The following is a 25,853-nucleotide window of genomic DNA, read 5'->3' on the forward strand; positions in this document are numbered from 1 at the left end:
TTTTCTTATATACCAAAGACAAAGAGAACATTTTAATTCTTACCAGTGTGGAATCATGTTCTAGTGCATCTTTTACTGCAAAGGACAGTATTTTCTAATTTCACTAGGATAAAGGAGTGAACCACAGAATTGCAATAAGAGAAATGTTGGAAGGATAGTTAAATAACAATTGTTCACTCTCTGCCAGAAGTCAATGGATCACAACTACAGTACCAACATCGTAGAAATTAAACTGTTTCTTGTTGACATTTATGTTTTGTCTCCAGTGAACAATATTAAGCATTTTACAGTACTGAATAACTCAGTCCGAAGGAAAGGACCAAGTTGCTATATGAACTGGAACACAAGATTTTTGTTAAAAATTAAAAATAGGCAAACTCCACACACAAAAAAACAAAGTCAAAAAAAACCAAACAAAAAACCACCAAAATTTAAATCTGTTCTTGCTCCACCAAAATCTGATATTGACCAATAAGTCTAGTTTCACCTTGTTCTTGTTACTATAGTTAAGAATTCAAGTAAGTGCAAGAAAAATTATAGCTGCAGAGCTAAAAAGGCCTTGGGATCAGTAAAAAAAAAAAAAAAAATGTTTTTAGGTTGTGGGGGCTTTTTTTGTTTTGTTTTGTCAGGGGTTTTTATTTGGGCTTTTGCTTTGTTTTTAATGGAATTATAGCAAGTTTCCAAGTTGAATTCTGCCACTAGTAGAGTCAGCACATTGGTCTGGAACACCTTTATGAATTTACTGCATACAGACTTGATTAAGTATCTGGGCAGCTGAAAGACAACGCGTAATAGTGTGACCCAGACTCCAGCACATTAAATATAACTCAACATATGGTTACGTGCTTTCAGATCCCCAGGGTGCTTTTGTTTTTTTGTTTTGTTTTGTCAGGGGTTTTTATTTGGGCTTTTGCTTTGTTTTTAATGGAATTATAGCAAGTTTCCAAGTTGAATTCTGCCACTAGTAGAGTCAGCACATTGGTCTGGAACACCTTTATGAATTTACTGCATACAGACTTGATTAAGTATCTGGGCAGCTGAAAGACAACGCATAATAGTGTGACCCAGACTCCAGCACATTAAATATAACTCAACATATGGTTACGTGCTTTCAGATCCCCAGGGTGCTTTTGTATCACAAAGACAAAATCTGTGATACTAATTTAAGCATCGCTGAAGCTTTAAACGTTTATCAAAGTTATCAGACCACATTTTAAACAGCAGTCCAAATGTTCACATACGACACAAATGAAGAAAAGAGTATTTCTAACTGATATTTCTAACTTTCAAGTCTTATGAATAAAACAGAATGCAGAGAAAGAGTCAGAAAGGCAGTAAGTACACATTTGCTAAAGGTTATCTGCATAAATAAATATAATCCCGTTATATTTTGAAAGATAATGAACAGTTTTCTTCCTTTACAACTACAGTTTGTCAATCAACAAGGTAAAAAGCACTATGTACCCTGTTTCTGACACTCTCTCTACTGCAGTAGATTGTGGGCCATTTTTATTGTACTACTCAGTAAAATGAGTACATGCACTTACTTGTGAACTGTGGCTCTCCTAGACTGTCTGCTTGGGATGAAGGGAGAAACTGTTGCGCTTCATCTGATGATCTCTCCTCTTTGATTTCCATGATCAGCCTCCGGAGCTGTTGAATTTTATTCTGCAAACCTTCCGAGTTTGCCTCTCCCAGTGCCACAGCCCAAGATTCACAGTCTGGCTTTGATGCAGCTTCGAGGTAAAGATCCGGTTCTCCGCTCTGAAACTCTGCACTCGGAAAACATAAACACAGTTTTTAAGAGCTCTGATTCAAAAGGGGGGTCATGAAAATATTGATGTCACACACAATTAAAACCACCACGTACTCATTTCTTTTCATGGTCACGGAACCACACACCCCCATCCACCTCTTGAAACAAGCCTCCTGTTCTTTCATATTCAATGCAGTACTAAGTCTATCCACAGAGTGGTTCCAAAAGCAATTAACATATTACTAAACTTAGGTGGCAGAATCAAAGTGGAATGGGAAAACCTTTTTTAGCACAGATTCTGCAGCCTAGCAGGTAGCTATCACAGCTGCTAACTTGAACAAGAATTTGATTTAGCAGGGGCTGCAGACATGGTTCTGACTGATTCACCAGAATGTCCATTGTTTCTTGTGTTAGAGATCTCCTTTATGCTCAGCCTCTCATTCACCCTTGCCAGAACTCTGCTCACCAGTACATGCAGATAATTTACCATGACATAGCTCCTCTGTGAAGACTCAACAGGTTGTATGTGGGAGCTTCTGACCTCATTACTAGCCACATATAATTTGCTTTTCTGCCTGAAGTCTAATTGTTTAATGAACAAATTTTCTAAGAACAAAAAAAAATAAATTGATGAGAGTGGGGTGAAGCTGAAGCTCCCAAGGTACCCAGGTAAGTAGCAAGGGTCAGTTGTTCGATTAAAACTAGCACAGGAAGAAAAAACACCCCCTAGGCATTTAAAATTCTGCAGTATAGATGGCTTCACAGAGTCACAAATTCAATGTGACATTTAGTGCGATACACACTGAGAAAGAAAGAAAAATCAATATGTCTTTAAAAAGAAGTTACCAACTGATTTAGAAACATAACACCTATACTATTGTATTAGGAAGGACTAAAGTATTTAGTTGGACATCAAATCATTTTGACCTAAATAAGCCACAGATCACAGTACTGGATGAAACAAAACACTGAAGTGTTGTCATATTCAGTTCAAAAACCCAAATATTATAGTAAGGTTTTTTGAATCCTAAGTGAACTTAGTATCTAACCTTGGGCACTTACACACGTTATTCTAAACACATTTGTACTTCATAAACTAAGAATCTGCCACTTCTGTTATTGTTATGCAGGGGACAAAAGATGCAAACCCGAAAGCCTCTTAAAACTGTGCTAGTAAAATCCCTGTAGAGGTGGGGCAGGTTTTTTGTTTGGGGGTTGGATCTATTGAAATCTGTATGGCTGCAGCTGCTAGATAAGATTTTACATATCAGTTGGACTATAGAATTCATGAGGAAAGACTGGGAAGAAGAGCAGGAAGGTGGGGAACATCTTTCTGGCTTCACTGACAATTTAAGAAACACTAATAAGGATTCAAATTCTTTCCTCGAGCCCTGGTGCTCAGTCAAAAAATAAGTATCAATTTTGTGAGATAAGAATATTCAAAATCTGAGGGAGCTGCAGGCTTTCATCAAATTCTTGTTTACACACAAGTACATACTTGTCTTGCGTGACCAAACCTGAACAAGCTGAGCCTTTTTGTCAACTATGAATTTAGAGACAAAGGTTTCAGCCATAAACTCTTATCTGCTCTGCTATTGCATCTGAGCCATGCAGATCATAACCTTCCAGAACACTGGCAATAGCTAGTTACTGTTCTGCTTCTCCAGTAAGATCTGGAATATCTGAATTGTCTACTCCCTTCTGTCACTGACCCCAGTGCCTCATAAGTTCATTTTAATTTCATAGAATTTTAGAACAATCAATGGAAAAAGGAAAGGAACAAAGAGGCATGTAGTTAACCAGCACCAAGAAAAAAACAAAAAAAAAACCCAAACCAGTACTCATTCTAGTTTAAAAACAAAAAAACAAATTTCAGGCGTGCAAAATACCTGCTTGTACCATTCAGCCTTTAAAAGCACAGAATTTTAACAGAAGCATTTTGAATATCCAAGATACCTTAGCAAAGGAAAGACTGATAGACAAACAAACCACGACTTAGCAATCAAAACACAAATGTATCAAGGTAATGTTTTCTTTTTGCTCTTTATTTTTGAATGTAAATAGGAACAGTGATCTTGTCTGAAATATTCTATCACTAGCTAGATAAAAAACATCTGCTTTGGGAGGAAATCAATGTTTTGCAATTGAAATCATGCTATTTATACTTACCTCTTAGCTGTGGAAATCAGACTGCCAAGCACAAAAGGCATACTGAATCACCCTTAATAGCACGGAATAAGAAATGGGTAGTGAAATGCAGTAGGAGTGGGCATAATTCACTGTATTCTGATCTAACAGGTGTCAGTTTTAAGATGTGGAAATGAATTTCAAAATATCACTTCAAAACACTACAGTCTCCTATATTTAGACCATTGGAGTACTCTGGCAGAGAAATTAAATTCTGAAAAGCATATGAAAATATCCAAAAAATATTAATCACTGCAAAGGTGGAAAGTTTGATTTTTGAAATCCAGCAGTTGTTAAGTTATATGTTTCCTATACTGTTTCAGTGCATGTAATGTTCATGTACAAGTTCACATACAAAAAAAAAAAATATACTGTTTCCAAACTGCACATTAGCAAATAGGTCTGTTCCGATAAAGGAGCATGCAGGTTTATTTACGTAATAAATATGATCATTGCTTTGCCTTTATCTCCCAGGCAGTTACGTTCACTATTGTTTTAAAACAGATACATACAGTAAACCTTATCAAGCTCAAACACTTAATTCCAAGTTTCAGTAGGAGGACAAAACTTAGCTGAAAAGAGTCTTTCTGAAAATAAAACTAACAGACTTACAAACGTAATGAAGGCCACAAATGAATGGTGGACATATCAGCAGAATTATATTGTATTGAAACATCCATGAGAGGATTTCATGGATAGACAACAGCTTTTAAGAAGTTAATGTAGAAAATACAAGTACACAAACATGCTTTTTTATGCTCTGTTATTCTTGAGATGAGTTACCATGAATTAGTTTTGGAAAAACATCTTGACCTTTTGAGAACATTTACTATTGACTTCAATTAGACCAGTTCTTTATCTGGTATGCATTCCTAGTTTTGCTGATATAATTTTTAAATAAGAGGATATGTAAGGTCTAAGAACATACAATACCAAGAAAATTTTCAATCTACTTGGAAATCTGCAATAGAAGAACAGTAATTTTCATCCTAGTGCTGGACATCCCCAGTGGAGTTTCCAGTTCAGTAGCATAAACCCAGGGAAGACATTCACAAAGTTAAAAAGAATGGTTTTCTTTCCAAGACATTCACCTTAGTAGCCCTAAATGCCAATAAAATTGGAATGTAGTTCTATATTTCTTTTTCATCTTAAACTGAAGAAGGTCTATATAGCTACAAGAACCAACCTAGGACCTTTTGACAGCTTATATAAACTCAGAAAAAAACCACAAGGGAAAGATTCCAAGATCATGATGTTGATGTAACTTACAGTAACTTGACAGTGTTTGTCCTAACAGTGGTTTTATATGTCTAATTGAAATCACTATCTAAATCAATATTTTGCATAGCTTTGTCTTCAGCTTTTTCCCATAGATTTTGTTTCCTTGAACCTAGCAGAGTGCTTAAAAGCAAGAGTACTCTGAATAGTCAGACATATTCTTTTGTATCTGCCACTAAACACCAGTCTGCAATTGCAGTAAATAACCAACTGCCAAAACCTTTTGCCTCATATCTCTACTGTTAGTTCAGTTTTAAACTATCCAGTTGAAAATACACTAATGGTAACAGCTACCAGCCTCAAGAAGGGAAATAAAAAACCAAATATTACTAATCCTAAGGCACAGAGTGGACTCTAGATGTTAGCATAGACCCTTGGACAATGCAACTGTAACTTAAATAATGCAGCAAAAGTGAATTAACACCAAGGCATCACTGGTGAAATTTGTGGGAACAAATTCTGTAGCAGAGAACTCTGCTGGATGTGGCACCTGGGACTATACAAACACATACCCACTTGGCCAGCAGGCTTAGTGTGAACGGCCAGGTATTTCCTTACACGAACATGAAATGTCCTTTGAGTCAGCCGACAAAACTGACTTAAAATGGCGTCTCCACGTGGCGCTGAACCCTCTGTGTGTGTGGGGGGGAGGGGGAGAAGCTGCTGCGGGGGAGGAGCCGCGGCCGGAAGCAGGGGCGGGACAAGGTCCCGTCTGACAGGCTGAAAAGCCCAGAAATACAAAACCGGCCAATCGGGAGCAAAAGAAAAACCCTATAAAAGAGGCAGCGCGGTGTGCTTTTCTCTCTCTCGCTCTCGTTCTCTCCTTGTGTTCGGCGCGCGGTTCCGCACACACTGCTTGCTGCCGCCATTTCCCACCGAAGCCTCCATTTCCTGCTGCGTGCTGCCGAAACTGCCGCGCCGACCACCGCCGCTTCTCCTAGTGGGGGGGGCGACCTGCGCTTGGAGCCCCGCCTGCAGCCGCTTCGCTACCCAGCTCGTCCTACCTGCGCCGCCGCGTGGTGAGACAATTCCGGCTACCCCAGCTTATAGGGGAAAGTATAATCCTGCCTTACCTGCACACAAATCGCGACCCTATACAGGAACAGCGTCGGGCATATTCCTCCCCCCTCCTTCCATCACTTAAATAAGTAAATATGGTGTGTAACTAAGGTGTACCCATACATATTTCATGTGTTTTAATCACTCCTTTTGAACCTCCTGCCCCAAATTGCTTTGTTTTCCCCGCAATAAACCGTGCATTTCGTTGGAAATATTAGTAAGCACTGAGCAAGTTATTCACTTGAAAAAGTCAGGGCATAAGCCCCTGTCTCCTCTGTGTGAGGCGATACCCACGTGTGGATCTCTCAGCACATCCTGATAAGCGTAATACACTCCAAAAAGGAGATATAATAGGTCACGGATCATGACACTTGCCACACACACATCTTGAGGGAAAGTTTTGTAGTCTAGAACCTGCCCAACTTCCACACTGTATAATCAAGTTCAAAGTTCCCTTGACTTCTCAACCCTTGATGCACAAAGTGGGCAGAAATAGACATCATTCACATAGACATTATGGAAAGCTAATGTTGTCCAGGGGCTATATTGGCAACTTCTTCAGTGAAGACACCTCAAATAACAGGTGCTTACTGGCCCTTCCAGCAGCTTACCCACCTTTCTTCTTTCCCTTATTTCAGCATCAGCGATTCAACTGGAAGCAAGAGCTGAGGAAGCAGCAAACATGTCTGTTCATAAAGCATGTTCTGAGAAGAACTCCATTCACCAACATCTATTTATGAAGTGTGATCTCAGAAAGACTTTCTCGCACAGAAGCCACCACAGAACGTTATGGTCCGACACAACTTCTACACCTCAAATAAAGAGTCCACTCCCTTGTTCAAGCAGGACTGCTGTAAAATAAGGAAATAGCACAACAAGAAGCTGAGAGATCCACAGTGGTGTTGGAAAGCCTTTTCTGCTCTAACCCAATTGTCTCAAGTCAGAAGTGTATTTTGGTATTAGTTTCATCATCCTCACATAACTTACTTTGCTTCTCTTGTTTTGAAATAATACTTAAAATTTCCAAGTTCTTTAATTTGACAATAGCAGTCACTTCCTTTCTCGGCAACTTTGATATTTCACTCTTATTTATTGTTAAAAATGTCTTAATGATGTCCATCTTAATTTTTAATGTGTACTTAATTGTACATTTAATCATAACCTCTCACACAGAAATCTGTGTTTCTCTGAAGCCAGAATTAAGTAAATGAGTCACCAAAAGAAGCACCAGAAGTTACTGGAGTTAACCTTTGTCTTTTAGAAGGCTGCAGTTTTATGAAAAGGCATTTAAGATATAAAATATAAACCAAACACATTCCAAGGGTAGGGAGAAAACACTTCAGTTTTAAAGCTTTTTGAATTATGACTAATTTTCATCTTTTTCTTAAGAAGGCTTTATTGTTTTACTTTACTACACATGTAAAAGTGACAGGAGGACTGATACTCCTTGGCTTGTTTTATTTTCATGAGACATATACGCATAAAATCATGTTTAACAGAATATAAAAGAAATTACTGGTAGGGTTTAAATAAAAAAAACAAGTACAAAACTCATGGTCGTTGTCCAGGATGACAGCCTCTCCTTTACTAGAAGATCATTATTTCTACCTCCTATACCAATATGCAAAGTAAAGAGTTAAAAAAGGTTAAAGGCTGTCTATCTCTTTTCACACAAACTAGTAAAAAGTAATTCTTAGTTGCTCCCTCAGCAGTGAAAAATGGCTGAGAATATCAATGAGCCACTGCCACTCTAAAATATAAAGCACTGTCACAGCTAAACACCATATGCTGTAACAAAAGTAGAATGGAAGCTTTGATACGTAAATTATATCCACAGGATATTTCTAATACAGACATCAGAGGCTTTTAATTCACAAAGCTGACTGAGTTCTATATGCTGATGCATTTCATGTTCAAATAAGTAGTGATGAAATCATCCTATGGTTACTCATGATGCTACATTAATCTTCCTTTGGAAGTTAAATTTTCAATCAAAGATAAAGAATTTAATTAAAATTTTTATCTTAGGTTTTGGGGTTTTTTTCCTTTTTCAATGCTGAAATAAACTTATATAACTTACCACTATAATCTCCATTTAAGTCTTTGCAGAAGCACACATAGAGCCTGAGGTATCTGCAATTAATACAGCACGATACCCATGGTTGACGACTGAAGTATAACATTTTGTTCCTTTTAATACCTGCAGGCGTTTCATACACGCCATATTGCTTCTCCCTTTTCATTAAAAAAATACCACACCTATACTGGAAGCAAGGCAGGCTACACAAGTATTTAAAAACCACAGTGGTATCTCAAGATCACTGAACAGAAACCGGGCAGCATTCACCACAAGTACTAAGTGTGGCCCTTGCAAAGCAGTAGACGGATTTTGCTGAAAGGAAAATGATCGCATCACTGGCAGGACCATCAGTTTAACTTAAACTAGGCAGGATTCAGAAATTTTTAGTGCCTACCTAGATCTGTAAAGTAACTGTAGCATATGCCTCAGTTATGCCATCTCTGAACCAGGGAAAGACACTGACCTGCCTTTCTAAGCCACTACTATTGAAGGAAATTAAAAGCTCCAAGTGGGTTACGTACTATAAACAGCAACATGAAAACCTTGCTGTCTTAAGGATATTCCTATATGCAGGCCATTGTATTTATTTATTTATTGCCTGATACCCTGCAACATGTTTTAGATGACTGTGACAGCAGGAGGGTTTGAAGGCTCAGGTGGTTATGGTCAGTCCATAACAGCTCCTCTCTGCTGCTTCCTCCTCCTCACACTTTAGCCCCAGCTGAAGGAAAAAGCCCCTTCCATGAGGGTTTCTCCAGGAACTGCCAGGCAATCTCTGGAGCACCTCCTCCCCTCACCTTGGTCCTCATGGGGCTACTTCTCACACTTTTTCTCCTCACTCTTCACTGCTGGGCAGTGTTTTACTCTTTCTGAAACACGCTTTCCCCAGGCACCATCAGAAGGGCTGAGGTGCTGAGCTGTGTGTCGGTTGGAACCAGCTGGAACCTGCTGTGTCCAGTCCGGAACCTGCTGTGTCCAGCCCGGAGCAGCCCTAGCCCCTCCTCACAGAGGCTGCCCCACAGACCCCACTGCCGGTGCCTGGACACCTAAACCCAGCAGAGTAACCATCTTTAACAGGGTTTCCATGGTCCAGCAGAGACACAGCTACTGTGTAAATACCTACAATCATTTGCTTATGTGTCAGGTGAGGCCATAATGCCTGCCCAATGTTGTACAAAGTGCAAGTTTAGGTTATTCCTTAGGAGAAGCCAAGGCAAGAGTATCAACACTGCATTGTTCAAACATTAGTGCACAGAAGCAGTTTCCAGGTTTAAGATATTTTTGGGCAAAAGGGTTAAAACGCTCTTCTTATTGCACCCTTGGGGATGGCAGGAGTGAATCACACTCAAGTGAACTACCACATTCAACCAGATCCATCTCACACCACTGTCTGACCTGTTCTGCTAACAGCAACTAGCTCATGTTTCAAGGGCATAGAAGCAACCTGCCACATACAGAGCAATAGTTCACCTGAAAAATTCTTGTCTTCTTAGTTCCTGAGTTTTGCTTTTCTCCCCTTCTGTCTTTTGAATTTTGTTCTCTCCTTCAGTATTTGGATTATTTATTTTCTTTTGGCATTTTATCCTCACTCAATGCACTGCACATCATCTTCATTTGTCATCACTTTTGTTCTAATACCTCACAGTAGTCTGACTTTCTTTTTCCATCTAACAAATCATCAGCCTGGCTCTTGTTCTGCAGCTCAGGAAAATTGCCAAGTTTGAAATCCATTGCTCCTCTGTTTGTCTCTTACTCTCTCCTGTTGTATTATTTTGCTTGCATCCCAGGAACCCATCAACATTTGTTGGCTCTGCATACCTGGAGTTTTCTGTACTGTTTCCTCTTCTCTGCTTTAATGTGTTTTCAGAGGTAGGTAAGAATTCCACCCTTACCTCTAACCACACTACTGATCTTCAAACATTGTTTTAGCAAGTCCATCTCTCAGGTAGCTATTTGTTCCTAACTATGCAAGTATATTTCTTCCTCCACACATATACTTACTCAGTACTCACTGTTGTCTACTTCCCCAGCTTTTAGGCTTTTCTGCCAGTCTCACTGCCACAGAAACTGTCCCTTTGCAGGCTTCAAAGCTAATTGAAAGAATCCCATCAGCAATTGCAATCATATTCTTGGTTCACTTCAGCAGCATTATGCTCAAGCATTGTAAAGGATGTACCAGAAGGGAACTGACTGACTGTATTTATAACCAAACTGTAACACCACCACCTCATAAAGCTGATGATTCCAATCAGTGAATTGGAATCAGTAAGGGCATAATTAGACAAGTCTCAATTTGCAAGTCAATGGCAATCATTTAGCTGTTAGGCAAAGCAATGCTTCCAAATCAAGATAGTCCTTTTGATGCAGTGCCTCAATATCAGGAACATGACATAAGATGGAACAAGACATAAGCAGCATTTGAGCTATTCCCAAAAATATGACTCAGGAAAGGATAAAACCCACAGTTACTACATTAAGTCACTGCCTTCTCAAATGTGACAGAACAGTAATAACCACTTCAGCAGGTAAGAAGAAAAGTTGGCATAATTAATGCAACATTTTCCTTGAAGTGGACTTGACACTTTAGTACGAATAATAATTTAAATAAAGGTAGGAACTCACACTACATGTAAAGCTGGCCATCAAGCCTTAAAATGCAGTATAACCTTTTTCCCCTGTAGCTAGTTTTACTAGCCCACCAAAACTGCCCTTACGCCATCACAGTAACATGAAATGACAAATTGAGCTAAAGACTTAAACACTCTGCAGTGCTATCAGAAAGAATCCATGTCATGAAAAATTTCTAACACAATGGCTATTTGAGTTGTTCCTGCATAGAAAACTATGTCAGTCTTTTCCCCAAACAAAATCTTTCCACTAAAATAATGATTCTGATTTCCATGCAAGAACTATTTTTTTCCTATAATTTTTAAAATTTTTATTAATTAAGAGTTGATAGGAGATAAGAAAAACAGGAAACCCCTCATTTAACAGGGAGGCTGGCAATGATTAATTATGCAAGAATAAAATGAATTGGTTATGCATCAACATAAAACCCATGTCATACATTATACCTAATAGGCTGGAAAATCAAACTTCTATTTATTGTCAGAGTAAAAAGAGAAGACATAAGACTTTTGCTTGATTTTAGAAAAAGTAAAACAATAGCTCTTGGGATTTCCTTTTTAGGCATGAATTCAGAAACAAGAAGCATTTAGATGTATGCATCTAACAGACAACAGAACATATTTTAGCTAAGTTTTTAGCAAGGTTTCAGTGTCTGGGTAGTTTGCAAGGTGGGGGAGATTTGCCAATTTTGTTGACAGAAATAAAACAATCTACAGTGAACATCCTGACCTTTGTCTTACTTACTCAGAACTATTGAAACATCTGTTTTAGTCCTGAACTCCACAATCCAGCAGCGCTCCAGGATTACCACTTCAGCAGCTTCAGAACTCTGTGAGACATAAAGATGACAAAATGTTTGTATTTGGAACCTGACTGGGAAGTCCTTCTGTTTGGCTGTTCACAGCCAACAAAACGTGTAGACATAAAGACAGCAAAGCATAATAGTTTCTTGGCAGATGGATACAGGAATCCTTTAATTACTAATCAGTGCCATTCTACTTCAGCACAATGAGTTACAATAGGAATGAACTGTTAGAAAAGACCACGTAGGAAACTAAGAAAAAAGGAACTCAATAGTTAAATCTCACACCACTGTCTGACCTGTTCTGCTAACAGCAACTAGCTCATGTTTCAAGGGCATAGAAGCAACCTGCCACATACAGAGCAATAGTTCACCTGAAAAATTCTTGTCTTCTGTCTTTTGAATTTTGTTCTCTCCTTCAGTATTTGGATTATTTATTTTCTTTTGGCATTTTATCCTCACTCAATGCACTGCACATCATCTTCATTTGTCATCACTTTTGTTCTAATACCTCACAGTAGTCTGACTTTCTTTTTCCATCTAACAAATCATCAGCCTGGCTCTTGTTCTGCAGCTCAGGAAAATTGCCAAGTTTGAAATCCATTGCTCCTCTGTTTGTCTCTTACTCTCTCCTGTTGTATTATTTTGCTTGCATCCCAGGAACCCATCAACATTTGTTGGCTCTGCATACCTGGAGTTTTCTGTACTGTTTCCTCTTCTCTGCTTTAATGTGTTTTCAGAGGTAGGTAAGAATTCCACCCTTACCTCTAACCACACTACTGATCTTCAAACATTGTTTTAGCAAGTCCATCTCTCAGGTAGCTATTTGTTCCTAACTATGCAAGTATATTTCTTCCTCCACACATATACTTACTCAGTACTCACTGTTGTCTACTTCCCCAGCTTTTAGGCTTTTCTGCCAGTCTCACTGCCACAGAAACTGTCCCTTTGCAGGCTTCAAAGCTAATTGAAAGAATCCCATCAGCAATTGCAATCATATTCTTGGTTCACTTCAGCAGCATTATGCTCAAGCATTGTAAAGGATGTACCAGAAGGGAACTGACTGACTGTATTTATAACCAAACTGTAACACCACCACCTCATAAAGCTGATGATTCCAATCAGTGAATTGGAATCAGTAAGGGCATAATTAGACAAGTCTCAATTTGCAAGTCAATGGCAATCATTTAGCTGTTAGGCAAAGCAATGCTTCCAAATCAAGATAGTCCTTTTGATGCAGTGCCTCAATATCAGGAACATGACATAAGATGGAACAAGACATAAGCAGCATTTGAGCTATTCCCAAAAATATGACTCAGGAAAGGATAAAACCCACAGTTACTACATTAAGTCACTGCCTTCTCAAATGTGACAGAACAGTAATAACCACTTCAGCAGGTAAGAAGAAAAGTTGGCATAATTAATGCAACATTTTCCTTGAAGTGGACTTGACACTTTAGTACGAATAATAATTTAAATAAAGGTAGGAACTCACACTACATGTAAAGCTGGCCATCAAGCCTTAAAATGCAGTATAACCTTTTTCCCCTGTAGCTAGTTTTACTAGCCCACCAAAACTGCCCTTACGCCATCACAGTAACATGAAATGACAAATTGAGCTAAAGACTTAAACACTCTGCAGTGCTATCAGAAAGAATCCATGTCATGAAAAATTTCTAACACAATGGCTATTTGAGTTGTTCCTGCATAGAAAACTATGTCAGTCTTTTCCCCAAACAAAATCTTTCCACTAAAATAATGATTCTGATTTCCATGCAAGAACTATTTTTTTCCTATAATTTTTAAAATTTTTATTAATTAAGAGTTGATAGGAGATAAGAAAAACAGGAAACCCCTCATTTAACAGGGAGGCTGGCAATGATTAATTATGCAAGAATAAAATGAATTGGTTATGCATCAACATAAAACCCATGTCATACATTATACCTAATAGGCTGGAAAATCAAACTTCTATTTATTGTCAGAGTAAAAAGAGAAGACATAAGACTTTTGCTTGATTTTAGAAAAAGTAAAACAATAGCTCTTGGGATTTCCTTTTTAGGCATGAATTCAGAAACAAGAAGCATTTAGATGTATGCATCTAACAGACAACAGAACATATTTTAGCTAAGTTTTTAGCAAGGTTTCAGTGTCTGGGTAGTTTGCAAGGTGGGGGAGATTTGCCAATTTTGTTGACAGAAATAAAACAATCTACAGTGAACATCCTGACCTTTGTCTTACTTACTCAGAACTATTGAAACATCTGTTTTAGTCCTGAACTCCACAATCCAGCAGCGCTCCAGGATTACCACTTCAGCAGCTTCAGAACTCTGTGAGACATAAAGATGACAAAATGTTTGTATTTGGAACCTGACTGGGAAGTCCTTCTGTTTGGCTGTTCACAGCCAACAAAACGTGTAGACATAAAGACAGCAAAGCATAATAGTTTCTTGGCAGATGGATACAGGAATCCTTTAATTACTGATCAGTGCCATTCTACTTCAGCACAATGAGTTACAATAGGAATGAACTGTTAGAAAAGACCACGTAGGAAACTAAGAAAAAAGGAACTCAATAGTTAAGATTTTTTTTTCATACTGAAGGTATACAAAAGTTTAGGTGCCACCTCACTCCTAAGCAAATCAGGCAAGCCCAGCTCATTCCAACTTCCATATTTACTAATAAGGCTGAATAAAACATTGAATTCTGTTCAGAGAGGAGGATATTTTCAAGTGAACAAAATAACATGCAATCTTGCAGTAGGCATATCTCTTCAATTTTCATTTAAAAGCGATTCCTTTATCGTCAGTTGGAACTTTGAGAGTTGTCTCTGGCTATGCAATTCAAATGACATTAAGTGATATGGACCTATTGCAGACTGCAATATGATCCAAATTACCACTATCATTTCCTGTGAGTGCTGTGCAGAGAAAATGCAGACTTCTAGTTTAGTCAGTGTGACTCATTTTTCAGAAGAGTGAAGCTATCAATCACTCCTTCAGAGTTAATCTTTTTTTTCCCCCCTTAAAACTTATTATCCATTTTTTATCCCTAACATCTGGTAACAAATAACCCTTAGAACATGCACCATACATTTCCTCACTGCAGGTTTCCAATATGAATGTCATAGAGCCCATTCTCTACTTCAGTGAGATTCAGGGATTAATGTGAATTTTGATTTTAACATTCCTTCCTCAAGTTACTTCTTTACTCCAAGTGATCTTGCAGATGAAAAATTTCTCACGTTGTGGACCAATTTCACCAAAAGCCTGACATGTCTGACACTTAATAAATGACTTAATAAAAAAGCTCATGTTTGTAACACCTGTCTCATATATACAAGTTTCTTGTCTACCACTTTCTCTGCATTTATACTGTGTTATTTGTCCCACCAGAATCAGATTCAAACTTTTTTCCAAGAGTTTCATGTTAATATTTTAATTGGCGGTTTCATGTTGCCCCTCCTCATAAAAATGACCCTTTACTTACCAAGTAAGGCCATCAACTTTCATGAGTAAAGAAGTGAAAATTTAATACAGTAAGATTGTATGACTACAGTAAGACTGACAAGTAACAAACAGGTAACATTTCAGAAAGTCCACCAAGATTTTCCTTGAGAAAACCTATATTTATTCTCTCTCTCCCACCCTTTATCATTCATTAAACAAATACTCCAAACCCAGTTATCACAGCACAAATCAACATCCAAATGTGACAAAAGGTTAAAATAAAACAGAGGGACAGGGAAAAAAACATATGATGTTATATTGAAACATCAGACATCAAGAGAGAAGGTTTAATACGCTATGAAAAAGCAATCAGACTCATCTAGAAACCATTTCTACATTGGTTTCTTCAAATTATTATTCAGGGTGGACTAAAACAGATGTGTTGTCCTGTAGACTGAAGAGCAGCTAACTGACAGAAAAGCAAAGAAGAAAAGAGAAAGCAAAGAAGAAAAGAGAAAGCAAAGAAGAAAAAGAGAAAGCAAAGAAGAAACGAGAAAGCAAAGAAGAAACGAGAAAGCAAAGAAGAAACGAGAAAGCAAAGAAGAAAAGAGAAAAAGAGAGATAAAGTAGTGAAATAGTGCAGTGAGTTTTGGGAGAAATACTAGTGCTACATTGGGAGCTTTTTTATTTATAGAACCCAGCAAGTTGAGCACACAGAGCAACCCAGAGGCAATTCTCAGGTGCTATTGACTGAGACATTCTTTGAGGTTCTAATAGGGAAAGTAAAATATAAAAAGTCTTTTTGAGAAAGAGCTAAATTCAGCTTTGGAAAACAAGCTATAATTGTTCAAAAAAACAAACAACTGACTAAATAGGAAGAATCCACTGCAATGATGCTGCTAACTACCACAATTCTTTAGATTTTGAAAATATTAGCACCAATACAGTCTCCCAGATAGCTCTCACCTGAAAAGTGTATAATACAGCTTCAAGAGCTGGCTATCTTTCAGGAAAGATATGACCAAAAGAAGGGGTTTATTTCAGAAGTTAACAAAGGTCTGAGACAATTTAACACTTGGCTGTGAGTGCATTAAAGGCTCCTATCCAGTCTCTGTCCAAAAATAGTCAAGCAATTCTAACAGCTTTTCTCCTCGTCATCTACCTGCTGACATTCATGCCCTGCAGATGAAACATGCAAATGTGACAAATCTTTAATCTTAACACTTCCTTCAAAACACATCTGCAGTAAGCAGAAGCCTGTCATTACAGAATGAGAAGCAACTCCATGTTTTACAGCTTCCTGACAAGTCAGATAATTGGAAAGGCAAGGAACAGAGAATCCTAGCTTCCATGTAGGTTGCTATAGTTGCCAAGGCTTAAAGGCTTGATGTTTGGATTTGTATTTGAAAGGCATACATGCAATACAAACAAACTGACAGGTGGTTAGCAAAAAATAATTATCAAATAATTAGTAATCATTTGTGTTAGGAAGGTTTTTCTCAGAATGAAGCAGACATGCAACAGTAACTACAAACACAGAAGAGGAATGTTCAGAGTCTTTCCAGCTTTCTGTGTTTTAGGACAGCAGATAGTGCAGCACAAGTCTCTTTAGAAACAAGTTACTACAGCCTCTACACCAGTAGAAGCTTGAATGAAAAAATGCTGCAACTTCAAATTACTCCAAATGCTTTTCCAAGACACGTAATCAAGAAGAGTGATCTGAGGATACGCATTTACTTTTTCTGTGAGAGGGAATAAGAAAGGAAACGAGAAAAAGATAAGAGCATAATGCTGCCAGAACAGTACAAGTTACTGCAAAACATCTCCCACATCCTGACACAAAACAGAAGAAAAAAAGCCTCAGCATTATTATTATTGCAGACTTTTCATCATTTAGATGTGCTATGCTCTGTTTGCTACACAAAAAGCTAAAAAAACCAAAAACAAAAAACCAAACAACAAACCCCTATGCATTTAAAAGTGAAATGACAAAATCATCAAGGGAACCATTATGCATATCTGCTAGTGATCAGCTTTGTCAGTATCTGAGGAGATGCAAAATTTCTTTCTTACTTTACATACATAACATGAGCTTATTTGAACTACCAGTTATTTTTCTACATTTGATTTTAATAAAAAGGTAACTTCTAGGGATCTGGCCTTTATATATGACAAATAGGATCAAAATCAGTAATGTACTACAATCGAATATATCAAGGTTTTTTTCTTCCTACCATTAGTAAATTTGGATAATTGTTATACAAAAGCTTTGGTTCAATCCAAATTCCAAACAGCAACTAGACCTTGAATTATTACATGTCTTAAAATACTAACAAAGTCTATGGCAGCAGAACCTACTACACCACACCCTAGAGAAAAAAGGTGCTCTAAAACAATTATTTGGGGAGAAAATCAAATCATTCAGAAATCTAAGTTAAATATTCTAGTAACTTCGCTCAAGTAGAAGAGAGCCCAAACTCTAGGATTAGCAGAAACCCTTTCAGTTCACTTGACCAAATAATTGGCCAAGCTTTACTATCAGTAGGTTACTGTAAATCCAAAGTTCTTCTGTCTTACTAAATCCACAACTGTCTATTGGAACTGGCACAAATTTCAAACCAGAGTAGTGAAGACATCCCTGTTTCTGTGATGCCTAAAAGTGAACTAAGCACTAGTCATACCAAAAGACACGAGTAGCATCTGCTAACTTCTTATTCATACTTACATAAGTGTGCAGCTCTTTTTAATGTAAAGGAATTTTAATGATATTGAACTGGCAACCATCATTAAAGTTCTTAGCTCCAGATTCATGAGCAATCTGAAGCATTTATTGTCAAGAGAAGTTTACTGATGAAGCAGAAAATACCATTTTTACAGTTCAGAAGTGTATAAAACAAAAACACATCCTACAGCAGTGAGGGATGTGCGCAGAATTTGAGATAATGCTGGTACATTTTTTCTGGTGTTTCTAATGATCTGCACCAAATTTGTTACTTACATTATAACTGGAAGTGTTAACCACGTTATTGCAGACTCCAGTCTGCCATTTTTCTTTGGCCTGGGAAGAAAAAAACTTTCAAAAAATGGTTTTGCATTGCATTTCTGCAAATCTTGATGCACCATTGTGAGCGTGAGGAAGTGTCATGATAAAAGGGGTTTTACAACAGGAGGCTTGTTGCTGGGGGGGGGTGGTCAGAAATAAAAATCTGTTAAGCTATATCAAGTAGCAAACAGGTAAAATTAGAAGTGACATTCCAAGCGATTCCTCTGTGTTAAAACATAAGTAGAAAAGTAAACATATAGCATTGTAGAAAAAGCAAAAACTATAAAAAGTAAAAACTCTTCTAACAAGAAATTATAAAAAGCCTCCACAGTCAAGTGGGGCAAGGGTGTGTGCCTGGATGAATTTTACAGTGTTTTGTTTTTTTTTTTTAAAAAAAAAAAAAGCTTATTTTTGCAAACTTTAAATACCTATATTGAAAGCCTTACAGAGCGGGAATGTTACGTACAACAATCTACTTATCATACTGTTCAAATCAGTTATTTCCTGCCTGCGTTTATACATATTCCTACGATAAAAACAGGTTAGAAATTTTACAGATGGTAACAAACCATAACTAAAATGGACAAAATTATAGTCACACAGAAGTAAAACAAAAGACTATGCTAGGGAACAAAAAGAATGAAACTACATTCACAGAATGGTCAGGGTTGGAAGAGACCTCATAATATCATTTAGTCCAACCCCCCTGCTAGAGCAGGATCACCTAGGGCAGATCACACAAGAACACATCCAGACAGATTTTGAATATTTCCAGTGATGCTTCTCTGGGAAGCCTGTTCTAGTGCTCTGTTGCCCAAAATGCAAATTATGAGAATTGGTTTTCAGTTCTTGCTTGCTATTAAATAAAGTATTTTCAATGGAGAACTTTGCCTGAAGGGACTGGTAGCAGCAGGTGAAGTTTATCACTTTATTTTAAACCCATCTCATCTCTCCCCCAAACTGCCAAGTCATCACTGTCCATCACTCATTAAAAGATATATCTAACACCTTCACTGGAAACCTTAGCTGGATATGTTGGCGAGTGAGGAAACCTGAAAGACCAGGGCATTTTGGCACCTCCAAGGCTGATTTCAGTGATACACAGGCTACATGTCTAGCCAGGAGGAGAGCACAGTGAAGCAGCCATTCCTCATTAGGGCCTCCTTCCCTAGTTCCACCATGAACCTACACCATGACTGCGCAAACCTAGCTCAGAAAAATCTCCATTTCCTCAGACCCCTACCGAAGACTGGCTTTCCAGGAGGAGAACAAGATGACAGTGAATAGGCACGATGGTATGGTCACTCTCTCTTGGCATGCCTATAGTGCAACCAAAGGTCTGCAACACACCCGCAACGTATAATGGTATTAATGATAGCCCAGGGTTAACGCAGCTACCTCTGATACCAATAGCAGCAAATAAAAATGGCACGAGCTGTACAGCTTGCCTTGATCTTGAGATTTTACAACTGGACCAGTACCAGGAAATAAACTAGTCTGTTTGATACTAGCTCAATAATGTATGCATGTGCTCAGGTCATGCTTTTAACTACGCTTATTAACATTACCACCTACACTTGCTATTCCAGTGTTACCACAGTTAGAGTTCCTCACTTCAAAGTTAAAACACAGCTTTTTTATATACATACATGAATAAGAAAAAAGCAACACGATTTGTCAGGGTAATTTAATTCATCAACAGAAAACCTAACAGTCTTAAAGTGCAGGCAGGTACAACAGATTTCTGCAGCACTATGCCCATTATGAAATGCAGCAAAACAGCATTCTTATTTTGAGGTGTTAACAAATGACCACGTGACATACGCAAGCATATAGTTTGCAAAATTAAAAATGCCCCTTTAAATGTTGGCAAGCAGTATGTTATATATTTTTCTGCCATATTAATATTCCTGTGTCTATAGTATTGCAAAGCCTAAGAACCAAGCTTGTTGATAAGGAAGAATATGCTTTCTGGGTTTCTGATGAGGTGCTTCAATTGCTTCAGACAGGCTGTAACCTGGTAGTTCATTGCAATCGCGGTTTTAAACTGTCAGCTCACTGAAAGGTACTCAAATCATGTTATTAAAAAAAATGCCCTACCCCCCGTGATTAATCCATCCTGCAGTGCTACCGGATACCAACTTCACGCTGACAATATAATACCACTAATCTACACTCACTCTGGAAAATATTGTTGACTTACGTCACTGAACGAATCCTGCAGAACAGACAAGTACTTTTAATAGACTATTACCTTTAACAAATGTGAAAACATAACTGGTAGTAATTTTCTTTTCAGTTTCAAAATGCATTTGTAGTAATAATGATAATGTACAAACACACATTTTCTTAATTTACACCTCATATTCACTCAGTTTATTATGCATGAGCATAATTTAAAAATTAAAATTAAACGCTTTCTACATTCTACACACAGCTTGAAATAATCTCAAATTACCTTTCCTACCTCAGTTAATTACATACAGTTCAGATATTAAATAGTTAATTTTTTCAAAGTTATATTTTGGTGCAAGACTCGAGTGCTGTATTACAACACATACCTCAGATAATGTGCTTTTAAAAGAAATTTCTCCGCCTTTGTTCTTTAGCTGTCATTTAAAAAACATGCTATCAAACTCTGGCTAGGTTCCAAATATATTACCTTTTTACTTCATAAATAGCTTAAAATAAGAATTAAATGTTAACTGTATTTTAAAATTAGGTATGACAGCTTAATTACAGCTTTTACCAGTTTCTGCAGTACCAGAAAAGTAAGGAAAGCAGAATACAAAAAGTCATTGCTATTAGGATTGTGTATTTATAAAATGCATTATCTTCAGATATTTAAAAGCGGACAATGGAGGACATTTCTTTTCAATTAAAATAATTCTTACCATTTTTACCATTTTATTGCAAGTCTTGCAACATCTGGCATACCTTTGAATAAGTCTCAGTTCCTAGACCTACATCATCACAAGCTTTTAGTTTAAATCTCAGGCTTCCTGTCAGAGGGGAAAAAACCAGACCAAAAAACCCACAAACAAAGCCACACACACACACCAAAACCACACCTCAAGCACCCTAAACACAGGGTTTCCAGAGATGATCTTATTGCTTTTTAAACTATGTGATTGATTTTTAAGCAAAAACTCTCAATTTTTCAGGGATGGAACTTCTTAAATCTTGAGGTGGTAGTTCCACTCTTGTGAAAGAGATATAACCACAATTTCCTTGCTGAAGTTACTTTGAGTCACAGTAGCTTACATCTCTTGCATTAAAAAAAGTTCAAATGAGACAACTGGTTATATAAAGCACACCATTTTTTTTAATGGAAAGACCACCAACCACTTTTTGGTAACAGTTCTCTGCCAAGTTCATTTTGCCTCATTGATGCAGGGAGGTAAAGGTTCCTCTGCAGGGTAAAAATTCAGCTTGCAGAAATATTCCAGGAGAATGCAATTTTATTTTCTGTTAGAGAAGAAAAAGAGATTTCACTGAAGTGTTTGAGAAAATAAACATTTTACTGGTTTTGGTACAGCTGACTAACAACAGATGATGAATTTCTATTGATACTCAGGATACATAAAATAAGTGCACTGGTAGCCAACACATTATGATATCATTTGAAGTTCCATTTCTGACTATACTATTAAATAAATTTAAGAAAAAACCCACAACAATGTATTTACTCATTGTACTCCCTACATGAGAACATGAGTCCCACCTCAATGGTTAACAAGCTTTATTTGGCCATTTCAATTCAGTACCAATTTCAGCACAAGCAATATTGTGCTGACAAGACCTAGCAAGAAGGAACATTATATTTAATGCTAGGATAGTTCTGGCCATTTGACTTTAACATGTGAGAAAGTGCAAAAATAGAAGCATTTAAAGCACCAGTAGCCAGGTTCAAACTGATCTCAGTGGAAGGGGACACACAGACATAAGTTATTCACCTGACAAACTTCGCTGAGTAAGATTTTACCAGCTCTGAATGCTAAAGGATTGAAGAACCAGGGTAAGATGACAGTTATAACACTGTTCATATGGTATTCCCCTTGGTAGTGAGAGAAGGGCAAACATGATAGAGGACACCTAGAATGAGGGCACCAGGGAACCACTGGAATGGGACCAATAGGGAACACAGAGTCCTGCTTGTGATGGGGGGTGGAAGGAAGACCACTGACACAAATATATTATTGTATGCAAGTAAGAAGGTAGTGGACAAACCCTCAGGAGCTGGGTAGGGACAACTGGGATCAATGGTTCCCTGACACAGCGTGTGAAGATGGGCTATGCAGTCCCTTCAATAGAGAAGGTAAGAAACAAACCCTTCTTATAGGTTTCAAAGAGCCCTGTTATTAAACTCATGCCAAAATAAATTTACCTAATAAAAAGACTCCTATCAAGAACAAATGGTTGCTGTTGGCAGTCCCCAACTGGCACAGGAGAGTGAGCAACACAGAGTTCATGAGTGAGGAAGAGAGGAGGGAAAGCAGCATGTGCTGGTTATAATACATTTAGCCCACAGCCATAGCAACCTCCTTGATTCCAGAGCTGTTCTAGCCAAATTAGGGAAGCACCAGGTCTTTGCATTTCTGAGACTGTAGAAAGCCTAGAGGATGTTTGCTACGAAACTGTGTCAGGGAGGAGACAGTTACACCATAGCTTGACCAATACATTCCAATTCAGAAATTGTGGGGTGCTATGATCCCTCTCTACTCTCTTGGGCTAGATAATTTTCAACTAAAGCAAACCCTGCACGGTGCTCCACACAAGTTCACGAGACTGACATGTTGGACAGCGCAAGTTCTGCAGGTCACAGTTTCCTTGACTTGAGCTAGTTTGTTTTCCTCAGATTTGAAACCTTTTCACAGTTCAGATGTTTAATTCTGATTTAATTCCACAACAGGGTGCTTGTCTGTTAGAAAGTGTTAAAACAAGAGATGGTCCACCTTGATAGACAAAATGAAGAAAAGGATATGGAGAAGGCAAATTATGTACTTAGAGTATCTTTGGTTTTTAACTTATTTGCCTACATTGTAAAGCAATCATCCTTCCATTTCCATAATTAATTATTTCTTGTAATTAATTCAAAAAAAGCTCTTTCTTTTGGTTTTTTTACATGTTCTTTATTCTGAATTTGGCTGACATGAGTGGCAGGCAAACACTGAAATCCCGTCCACACTCTGTATTACTTAACTGCTCTAGTAAAGTATGAACATTAAGAACACTTGGGCATAATTCACATTTCAAGATATAGACCAAGGCTATTTCTTCTGCCAGTCTCTGACTGATGGTCAAAATATATACATTAAAAAAAAAATAAATCTATAACACTACAAGTGCCTCAAGCTATCAGCAGCTGTATTGAAGGCTCTGTACTTTCAGATAATGTGTTATCAATGCACGTAAATACAGACACTGTTGAATAGAGCAATCAGTAACAGCTGTGTATCTTCATTTTTGAAGATAAACAAAGTATCATTTTCTTGACTCTTGCCATCAGAAAATAAACTTGTCAACACCAAATCTAAAGAATTGGCTGTAGACTAATAATTTTCCTTTTCAACAATTGCAGTTGACTCCATATTTGGCTGAAGGTTTTCAGAACACCACAGAAAAATCAAGGCTGGAAGGAATCTTTGGAGGGCACCCAGTCCAACTGTTCCACTCAACCAGGGCCACCTACAGCCAGTTGCGGAAGACAATGTCCAGACAGGTTTGAACATCTTCAAGGATGGAAACTCCTCAGCCTCTCTAGGTAACCTCTACCAGGGCTCATACGTGCCCATAAAGTGAAAAATTGTTTCCTAATATTCAGGGGGAAACTCCTTTGTTTCAGTGTGTTCCCATTGCCTCTGGGTCATCACTGGGCACCACTTGAAAAGAGCCTGGCTCAGTCTTCTTTGCACCCTCCCTTCAGGTATTTATACACATTAAGATCCCTCCTGAGCCTTCTCTTCTCCAGGCTGAACAGTCCCAACTCCAGCAGCACTTCCTTATACAAGAGATCCTAGTTCCTTAATCTATGTGGCCCTTTGTTGGACTCTCTCCAGTAGGTCCATATCTTACATGAACTGAGAAGGCCAGAAGTGGACATCAATCCCAGAACTGAATATTTCTTACCTTCTAACAATTTCAGTTTGAATTTTGCTTTTAGTGTACTTCATGCAGTACCTTTCAATACTGCAAATTATCAAACCAGCATGGCACATAGTCCCTCTGTTGTTTTTGTTCTTTGAGAGAACAGAACCTATCCAAAATTCACCGTGGGCTACCAGCTAGTCCCACAACCTCAGAATAATAAAAAAAATATATTCAAAACACAGCAAAAATTAAGTAGCATTCATATTTCCAGTTATAAACTCTAAGTGCCAATGTATGCATTGCAAAGATAACTTCAGCTCTTCTGATTCCTTGGACTGCCCACAGGGATGCTTACTGTTATTTGATAACAAGCTACAATTTCAGCAACTCCCTCCCCTTCCCAAAGCTTTAATCTTCTGCACAGTGCTTCTGAAAGAAGCAGAGAATATTTTTCAAGATGCTCAGGACTCAGTCTGGTAAGAGATGGGTGTTCTGTGAATAGCTATAGTTCCTAAGAGGATCAATAGAATTCCTAGCAGACCTGTGACTTGTCTTCAAGTAGCCTTTGTCCAGTGTCAATAATTCCAACTTCTAAGGAGAGAACCAAATAAGACAAGCCTTTTAGTTCTTTTTAAAGCTTCTTCATTTTAAGTGCCTCACTCCTCCTCCAGCATTTGTCTTTTCTTTTTTGCAGCTAAAGGAATGGCAGCTCTCCAGATCACTCCCAAGCTAAAAGGGGTGTAAACAAGGTGTCCCAGAGTACAGCTCTGCCTTTAACCTGTCCTGGCATCCATGCCAGGATCAGGCATATCTGTGTTCTTTGCAATAGCAGGAAAATTAGGCACTTGATATTCTATATGCCTACTCGCTATATTTTAAGTTGAAGGAAAAACAACAAAAAAAACCCCAAACAACCCAGACCACACAGACACCCAGACCTGTTATTCTTCCAGAGGAGTTTTGCTTCTGATACTCCCTGACAATCACTAAGCCACTAGACAAAAATGGAAGAGTGAACAACTCATGTGTGGGCACTCAAAGAAAAAGCATCTAGGTTAAAAGCTCTCAATTTAGAAAGCTTACACCATATTCCATGAAATGAGAGAATGTCCTGGTTTTGAGCCAGGATGAAGCCAATTTTTCTTTTTACTGATTTTTTTTCCTTCAGTAAGCTTTCTTTTAACTAGCAACAGTGTGTTCTTCTAGGCTGATAAGACAGAGGAATGTTTTTCTAACTACTGAGGCTTCAAGGTCGCACCTGCACTCTGCCGGCTCAGACACTATGGGGAGATCTGTGACCCCCTCTCGTAGGAGGCTGAGTTAGACAGACAGCAAAACTGGCCAGAGATATTCCATTCCATGTATCTACGTAAGCTCAAAGGAAGGTCAGAGATCACAGAAGACAACTTCCTTCCTTCTTCTTCTGCCCTTCTCTTCCGTCCATGGCCGGTGTCCAGGGAGGACTCTGTTCATCCATCACC

At 38.1% G+C, this 25,853-nt stretch overlaps 1 protein-coding gene across 1 annotated transcript in view; it reads right to left on the reverse strand.

The window, feature by feature from the left end:
- INPP4B (inositol polyphosphate-4-phosphatase, type II, 105kDa) overlaps positions 1 to 25,853 on the reverse strand; it is a 267,071-nt gene that overhangs the window by 178,348 nt on the left and 62,870 nt on the right. Inside the window, exons 3-4 of the mRNA XM_010008928.1 lie at positions 14,036 to 14,120; positions 1,548 to 1,772 (exon numbers count right to left, since the gene is read on the reverse strand). Of these exons, the coding sequence (XP_010007230.1) occupies positions 1,548 to 1,772; positions 14,036 to 14,120 (310 nt within the window). The remainder of the gene's footprint in view (positions 1 to 1,547; positions 1,773 to 14,035; positions 14,121 to 25,853) is intronic.

The sequence above is a fragment of the Chaetura pelagica genome, unplaced genomic scaffold, assembly GCF_000747805.2.
Source record: "Chaetura pelagica isolate M959 unplaced genomic scaffold, ChaPel_1.0 scaffold221, whole genome shotgun sequence".
In the NCBI taxonomy this organism is placed as follows: domain Eukaryota; kingdom Metazoa; phylum Chordata; class Aves; order Apodiformes; family Apodidae; genus Chaetura; species Chaetura pelagica.